Source organism: Alnus glutinosa, chromosome 11 (assembly GCF_958979055.1).
Source record: "Alnus glutinosa chromosome 11, dhAlnGlut1.1, whole genome shotgun sequence".
Classification (NCBI taxonomy): Eukaryota; Viridiplantae; Streptophyta; class Magnoliopsida; order Fagales; family Betulaceae; genus Alnus; species Alnus glutinosa.
Window position 1 is genome coordinate 25,745,707 of NC_084896.1, and position 9,291 is coordinate 25,754,997.

Below are 9,291 nucleotides of genomic sequence, written 5' to 3' on the forward strand. Positions count from 1 at the left end.
ATTAGTGGGCTCAAACCTATATGCTTAAACTTTTGGGTTAAATGATGTCAAAATATGATATTTACTATGAGCTCACCAAAAAGGACCCCACTAGGAATTTTTCCAACAATTTGGACATTTTTTATTTAATTTCAGACCATATGAGTTCATAATTTTGGATTTGATTTGGGTCCAATTTCAATGAAACCTAAATTCATTTAGATTGGAACACATGTCGAATACCATGACACGAAGAACACATGATTCAATCTCAATAGATTTAATTCCAACAAAAACTAGACTGATCACTAATCCTATAATTTCTTGGTGAATTGGGCCCGTTAAAAGCCCAAAGATATGGGTTCATATTGTTTATGCCACTCTAGGATGAATGTGAATCTAATCTCCACAGACCCATTTGCATGTTCATGCAGAAAAATGTTTCATTGACCAATTAAAGAAAGGGAGAACAAGAACCTAGATATATATAATAGATTTTTTGCGACTATTTTATTTGGAAACAATAAACAATACAGTATCTGTAAAAATAAAATAAAATAATCCATAAAACTATAATTCATCAATCATGGAGAATATGAATGAGAATCAATTTTTTTTTAATATTTGTGATGATTTTGAATTGTGTCAATGATTATATAATATGATGGCAGCTTTATCTACTGCAACTAAATACTAGATCCTCGTTTCCTATTCGCATATCATGCCGGCCATTAAATTTGTTAAACAACAAACAATCAACCATGAGATTCGTGAAGGGTATTATAATTTTTAATAATAAATAAATAAAAAAAAAAAAAAAAAAAAAGGAAATTATAATTTTTACTACAAATTCTTAAAAAAGTAACATGATTGTTTACTTGATATATATATATATATATATTTTTTTTTTTAATTTTTTTTTTTTATTTGACATGTCCACACAAGAGGGGGAGGGTGGATTCGAACTAGTGATTTCCGCTTCATGAGGCGTGGTCCCCAGCCGATTGAGTTATCTCTTAGGGACTAATATTTATTATATCTATTCCTAAAACATAGATTGATACTTGAGGTTTCACATGACATTTATTAATTTTATAAATTAACGTAATAATTCACATTATGCTCATTTTCATAAAACATGACTGACACATAAATTTATGAGAAAAATATACATATTTCCTCTAACTACCATGCACTCAATTGTCAATGTACCCCTAAGACCAATTTAAAGACAAAAATGACCCAAAAAACTTTTCAATAAGACAAAAATGCCTTTATAAATTTGAGGGAAAAAAATGTTTTATTTGAATAGTTTTTAATTTTTATATATAATTTTAAGAATTTTTATAAATTTATGAAGGGTATTTTTGTTATTAAGGGAGATATTGACATTTTTTGGTAATTGGGAGCCAATAGACATTGATACAATTGATAATTTGTATGAGACATTGATAATAAAATAATAGTTTGAGAGAACTATGCGTGCTTTTTCCTAAATTTTTAAATAAATATATGTTTTCCTTGTAACCAACTTGGAACATCCAAAGTATAAGATAATTGTGTTAAAAAACATTATTATTCTCTTTGTAAACAACTCGGACATTTAAGGTTGGGACTTCACATCACTTACCCATATTATGTCCTGACAAGTGAGAAGGGGCATCGAACGAATTTCCAAGAACTTGGGTGACTCATTATAATTAGTGTAATTACTTGACATAAACAACACAAGTCTAACAATTCGTGATTCCTACACTCATTTCTCACAACAGCTCTACAACAAGTTGACGTGACTGGTAATATTTTATTATTTTTTTACAAAAAGAAAACAAAACAAAACAAAAAAATAATAAAATATTACCAGCCACGTCAGCTTGTTGTGGGACTGTTATAAAAAATGAGTGTAGGGATCATTTCTCTTCGTGTGCATAAGATATGCAACTACCGGAATATCATCTTCCCTCGCCTTTTTTTTTTAGTTTTTATATACTAATGGCTCTTAGCAGTGTCGTTTACCTCTCTGATTCTATAGTTGTTTTATATATATATATATATATATATAATTATATATATACTTATGGCTCTTAGCAGTGTCGTTTAGCTCTCTGATTCAATAGTTGTTTTGTTTTTTTTTTTTGTTTTTTTTTGTTTTTTGTTTTTTTTTTTAGTCTATTGAATATACAATTTCTGAGTTTGTGTTGTCGGCATGTTTCTATTTGCTGGTTAATAAAATAATAGTGTTCCGTACAATCTGCTGTGCAATGATAAGCATCCAATATTATACTTTTTTTATTAAAACAAAAAAAAAAAAAATTTACCTTTTAATCACTTTTGTAATCAGACTCTTAAATCTAAAAAGTATTACTATAGTGTATCAATTTTTTAATTTTTTTAATTTTGTTCAATTTCAACAATCCATTAGAATTTTTCGTTAAATCCTATCAAAATTTTCAAAATAACCCTATATTTTTTAATATATATATAATTCAAATATGCATGGAAATTTTTGCAAATTTAGTTAAATATGTTATAAATTTGATACACATCCGTTAAGATTTAACAAAAAATTCTAATGAAATTGTGAAATTGAAAGATGTATATACTAAATTGACAATTTTTAAAGTTTATAAGCATAATTGCTAAAGTGATAAAATAATAATAATAATTTTAGCGATATCTTTCAAAATTACAAAGTCAAACTACTATTTTGGGAAAATATAAAAAAATAAATAAAATAGTCGTTAGGTTTTGTTACGATCTCAATTTAATCCTCACTTTTTTAAGGGGAAACTTCACTTATTAATCTTCTCAAACTTTCATCAATTTTGCCTATCTTTTCTTAAAATTCAAAAACTCTCAATTTAGTGTATCAAATTTTAAAAATTTACAATTTCACTCATCAGTTAGAATTTTCCATTAAATCCTAAAGAATGGATGAGAAATTTCCAAACTACCACATTTTAAAAAAAAAAAAATTGTTCTTTAAGGGTAATTTTGTAATTTTATAAAATGTGCAGGGAATAAACGTTATTTTACCCTTTTAACCGTCTAATTTAACCTCAAACCCTAACGGGAGAGTTACAATTGCAAAAAATTCAAAATTCAATACACTAAATTGAGAATTTTTAAAATATATTGGAGAGATTGCAAAAGTTAGGAAGTTTAGAAGGATTAATGCCTCGTTTGGTTCGCGGAATAGACCACTAGAATGGAATGACTATTCCAGTCATTCCTTTGTTTGGTAGGGGGTCTATTCCTTAAAATAGCTATTTCAATAGGAATAACTATTCTCTTACAAAGATGAATACATATTCCTAAAAGAATAGACTATATTTTCCAAAAAAAACACTCATTATTTTCTATTTTCTCTCCATTTATTTTTTTAAAAGAAAAAAAAAAAAAAAAAAACCCCAGATGGGCTTTAGGGGTAGCCGCGACCACCCCTGATGAGTATTTAGGGGTGGCCGCGCGCGCTTTTTTGGTGAGTGGCCGACCACCCTAATAATGTGGAGTTTTTTTAGTAATTTTAATTCGATTTCAACTAAAGTATATGTGTTGTCACAAAACAATGAGTAGAAATACATATTTCATTTCACTCTCTTTTATTCCCGGTAATAACTATTCTCTTTCCTAATGAAATACTCATTCCGCAAACCAAACAAAGTATAAGTGAAATTCTTTCTATTTTTAATTTTGATATCTTGCTTCATTACAAAATATTAGCCTCTGCACTAGCATCACAAATGATGCTTTTACAATCTTGAATTGTAATTTTTTTTTTTAAATGCAGTATTATTTATCTAAAAGGGGATAACTTCAATCAAGCAACGAGGTTTTTGCCTTCCAATGAGATATTGACACATCAACATCAAACAAGAAAAGTATCTGTTAGCATAATCTAGCAAAACATTGTATCTAAACCCTCCTTTCACTCTTTTAATCTTAAAAAAAAAAAAAACTATTGCAGGCATCACCCACCCACACGCCACCACCGCCACTGCTCAACGCCGGACACGTGACCGAAAAGCCCACAACAACCATCGAGAAGTTTCCAGATTTTGCCGGGAAAAGACCACAACACCACTAATATGCCGAGAAGCCGAGAAATTTCCAAATCTCGCTGGCTTCATCAACTTTAGATGCCGCTGGAGACAAAAAATAAAATAAAATAAAATAAAATAAAATAAAATAAAAGACGAGCAACCCAGAAACACGAGAACCAGAACTGACATGGAGGTACATGATTACCGCAAATAAGAGAAATCAAACGGGAAAAAAAATAATAATAATAATCTTTCAGATTATTCTAGGGAACTTTTAGTTGTGGAAACTTTTATGAGTTTTATCGGAATTGCTTCTAATTGGTGGCGACTCGTTTGAAAAAAGAAACAGAATTTACAAATCGCAAAGCAAATGGATAACTTGTTTAAAACCTGAAAACTTGTTGCACAAATACTTGCAAATGGATAACTCCCGTGTGGGCTATTCATCGTGCTCTCCGACGATCTGTGGTTGACAAGAGCGTTTCTTGCCTTTTTTTCGACGTTCTGTGGTGTGGCTGCTGGTTCGCCAGTTCTCTTTCGGCAATTCTGTTGGGTTGGTCGGTTGTCGATCGGGGCTTGTGTGGTGCTGTCGGTGCTATTGGCTGAATCTGGTCGGTGGGCGGAGCAGTGAAAATGGCGGTGGCGGCGGTGTCGAAGGATGGCGGTGGGACTTTTTTTTTTTTTTAGGCCAAAAGAGTTAAAGAAGGGAATTTAGATCCAGTGTTTTTACAACATTTACATTTCTTGTTCTAAGCTGATGTGTCAATTTCTCATTGGAGACCATAAAATCCTTATTTTCTGCCCCAACCTGACAGAAGTTGCACTATATCTAAAATGCTTTGAAAGTAATTCTTACATCACCTTTGATAAAAAGGGAAAATTCATATATCTATTTTGACTATATAAGATTAACCCATTTGTAATTAAGTCTAGTTTCTTAGAGCATAACCATGAGAGTTTTTTTCCATCTCGATCAAATTTTACAAATTTAAAACGACCAAAACCATATCTAAAAATTGATGTCAATAGTTACTAATTCTATCCCCCAAAAGGAACATTGGTTACATCTTTCACTAATAATCCACATTTCGTGCAAGAATCAAAGTCCACATATCAGGATTAAAATTTTTTATAATTATTTGTTCGAATTTGAAAAATTCGGACAGATGATTATAAAATACTACTTATGAGACGCACTTAACCAAATAAAAATTTGATTGTCCAATCTCCAGGTCTCATAATTAGTCTCTCACAATTACTTGTCCGAATTCTCTCAAATCAAACAAATAATTATAGAAAATCCTTACCCACGTACCAGCCTCTTATGATCTTATCCATACCACTTAAATACGTAGCTTTAACTGTCACTAATAAAAAGAAAATTTTGATTTTGTGCAGCACCTAAATCAATATATTTGAGTAATATAATAAAGAGAATTTATATTCTTTTTTAAATCCTCTCAAAATTTATGTAACTGTTAAAATTATTATTAAAACAAAATGTAATAATAATCTATCATGCATTTATGATAATTTTAAAAAATTCATTTAAAAAAGAAAACTATTCTCTCTTTATCTTTATCGTATTTACTCGAATGTTATACACGAGTCTCATCTTTTTGCCTCACCGACAACCTCCTGCTCTCTAGTCTGTCCGCTTTAGTCACGTGCACCACGCTGCCACATGGTAAAAGAAACAGTTACAACGTCAGAAACAGTTACAGGACACCACCAATCCCACAAAATGCTCCGAAGCTTCTTCTCTACACGCGCTCCTAGGCCAATTCAAATACGCGTTGTCAATCATGAAGCATTGGAGCGCGTAGACATTTCCGTACGATTCTCAAGATTCGAAAATTTTAAACTAGACTAAGCAGAACTGCTATCCCCACCGCGGGTCTCACCCTCAAAGTTCAAACAACCCTAAAATCACTGTCACCGACAATATATATTATAATTTTCTTTTCTTTTTTTGGTAGAAAGAGAATTATTAAGATACAAATACACCTATAAGGCTATAATGGTCATTTACCTTTTAGAACTTTCATGTATGTCATGTGATTTTTTATTTTAAAGTTGTTTTGGTGTTAATGAGCTGAAAATCTGAGTTAATTATGTGTTAACTCCTCCGCCAAGACAATAGTTAATGGTCGGCTTCTCAAAGTTTCAAATTCTAGCAATTTCTTTCCCAACGTTTCTCAGCAACCAAACAGAGCAAACTCACTAAAAAAAAGAAACTTTCAAAGATACCCAAAACTTTGATGCTTCATCTTTGTTTTGGACACGCTTGAAACAGTTTACACCTATACTTTCTATGAAAAAAAAAAACGAAAAAAGTGTAATAATAATACAATTGATCACAAACCCCATCTGACTCAATGATAATCTTCATCATCTTCTCATGATAAAGAATCTAAATCCGACGATGGCAATGATGAAGAGGAAGTGGTGGAATTTTTACAGAACTCAAAGCAGTTCTCCTCCATTCTCTCCAACACAAAATGCCCCAACGAGTCCACAGTCTCAACCAAATTCTCTTGGCACAAAAACTCATCGCTGCACGTCCTCTCCACCTCTCTGTCAAAGTCGTGCACGAACACATGGGTCCGTGACCGTGACCCGCCGGCCCTCTTGCTCCTCGCCAGCACGCTCGCCGTGAATATCGCTGACATCCTCCCGGGGGCACTGGGGAAGTACCCACGTGGCCCGTCGACGAGAATCACGTCCCACGGCACGTCGTATATGTGATTCGGCAGGTCGTTGATCCCGAGCACGCATTCCGAGAACAAGAGGTTCTGCACCGGCCTGCAATCGTTCCGGACCTGGGATTTCGTTCCTTGAATGAGCTCCGGCATTTCGGAGACCTTGGTGGAGAACGACACGTCGTAGGCTTCGATTCCCGGGTGGGACTGTTCGAACTTGGACACCAAGAACTCGTTCTCGTCCAAGTAAACCGTGCGGGCGTTGAAGTTGAGCGCGTGCCAGAGGAGGGACTCGTGGGTCAGACCGAAGACTAGAAAATTGCAGCCGGGAGAGCAGCGGGTGAGAGCCGCGGAGATGGAGGTGAGCTCGGCGGAGGACATGTGGGGAGAGCCGGCGGAGGAGTTCGAGGCCGTGGCGGCGTAGTGGAGGAGTGCGTCGGAGATGGGTGGCGGGAGAGGCGCGGTGGTGAAAGCAGAGGTTCTGCTGGTGGGTCTGGATGAGGGGATGGTGGAGCTGAAGAGGGTTACGGTGAAGGCTAAGGTGCATAACGTGGTGACGAAGAGGAGCCAGAGACGGTGAGCGTTTGAGGAGGAGGAGGAGCAGGAGATTGCGCCGTTTTGTTTGTGGATTGAGGAGGGGTGGTGGAGGAGTACGAGCTTTGTGTTGGCGGCGTTGTTGGCCTTCATTTTAGGGGAGACAGAGACGCAGATAGAGAGGGATGAGAGACTATGAGAAAAGATTATTTTCTTTTCTTTTCTTTTTTGTTTTATCTTGTTTTATTGCTCCTTGATTTTCTTGGGAGTTTGAGAGGAATCACGGAAGGGATTGAGAGAGAGAGCCACGAAGACCGAGGGATGAAAGAGATGGAAGCGGTGGCCGTTTGGGGATGACGAGTGGGGCCGGTGTGAGATTGGACAACCATCCTCCACTTTTAAATGAAATGGATCCTATATTTGTTTTTCAATTCCTAATTTAAAATTAATGCATTATATAATTTTTTTAAAAAAATATGTTAATATTAATTTCATGTACATATATAAAACCAAAACGACGTCGATAATTACTTAATGGTTCGGTTGCGGCCTTTGAAGGGGCATTGAGAAAATCTAAGCCCCAGTTGAAACTTAGATTGAGATCACAACAATTAGTTGTCTAAATTGTTCATATTGTCATATATGGAATTTACTTATTCAAATAGGTGATCGGATATTTCAAAATTTATTTGAATATGTAAATTTTATATGTATTCTCTCACATTAACTGCATAAATTACTAGCAATTTAAATATCCGATAAGCATATAAAAAGAAATAATGCAATTAAAAGGAAATGGGGCAGAAATTTAGGAATGTGGAAAGGGGGAGAAAAGGATTGGTGGGAATTAACTTTTTGCTTTATAAGGAGAAGATGGTCGCAGTTTGAGGTAGCTACAGCCTACAGATCAAGGGATGGATGTCTAACCAGATTGGAAAAAAGGAAGACTTGGGTGGTATTTATTTTGTCCTAAAAGGTAGGTTCTCTAATTCTCTTCTCTTCTCACTTGTATCTTACTATCTTGTGCTTGTGCTATTACTATCATCACGTGATATGTTATATGTCATAGTTCATATACACAAAATGGAGTGAATCAAGCCTATTCATTTATGGTGGATTAATGTTGTATTCTATCATACAAAGAATCCAGATACTACCTTGGTTGGTTAAAGGAATTTCATGGCTGGCAAATTTGTATAAGATTCACTAATTCAATACAAAATTAATAGGTAAAAGTTGATGGGTTTGATCTGTTTAATTAAATGGGTCAAGTTACGATTGACTTCTATAATTTTATATTCGTGCCTCGGCATGATCTGAACCAGACACGCGACATTAAGGCTGACAATTTTTTACACGACCCGCGAACTTGATATTAACCCAATACAAAATTATCTCATTAAGATTAAATGGTTTGACCCATTTAATTAAATACAGAAATTTCTTACAAATTGATTCGTATGAAACTCATACAAACCATTTTATAAAAGCGACACATGTCCTATAAGCTATTAAAAAAGTATGTCAAATACACATGCTATTAAATATGTCGAATTAGGATGGACTTATATAATATTATACCAATACTTCAACACGATCTAAACTTAACACACTAAAATGAATTGCCGCCCCTAAATTTCATATAAAGTCCACCCAATGAATGTTGTATGAATCTTTGCATTTCAAAATTGTAGGAGACAAGGATAGAAAAAAAAATTGTACTCTGTCTGTTCTATTGTGTTTTTTTTTTTAGTAGTCTTGTAATAGATGAAAGTTTTTAAAACTAAAAGTATCTATTTACCATTCGGGGTGGTTCAGTGGCCTCAAGGTAATTCTTAGATGGTTGGACATGTATTAGGTGAGAGTTTGACTCTCGAAATAGAAATCTTCAATCCTATTAGTATTTGTCATATTGAAAATGCATGCAGTTCACGCCCAAGTGGAATAATTACTGTTAATCTCTCTTGTTGCCTTTTTTATTAGAAAAAAAAAGTATCTATATGTTTAACTTTAATATTATTTTTTATTTTATT

At 33.9% G+C, this 9,291-nt stretch overlaps 1 protein-coding gene across 1 annotated transcript; it reads right to left on the minus strand.

Annotated features, from left to right (window-relative positions):
• Positions 1 to 6,172: 6,172 nt before the first annotated feature.
• Positions 6,173 to 7,611, minus strand: LOC133881949 (protein IRX15-LIKE-like). Its single transcript, XM_062321026.1, has one exon. It carries the CDS (start codon positions 7,409 to 7,411, stop codon positions 6,422 to 6,424), a length of 990 nt encoding a protein of 329 aa, XP_062177010.1. The 5' UTR covers positions 7,412 to 7,611; the 3' UTR covers positions 6,173 to 6,421.
• Positions 7,612 to 9,291: the final 1,680 nt, after the last annotated feature.

Excerpts from the sequence above, each read along its gene's own strand:
- LOC133881949 (XM_062321026.1), bottom strand. The coding sequence starts at position 7,411 with ATGAAGGCCAACAACGCCGCCAACACAAAGCTCGTACTCCTCCACCAC.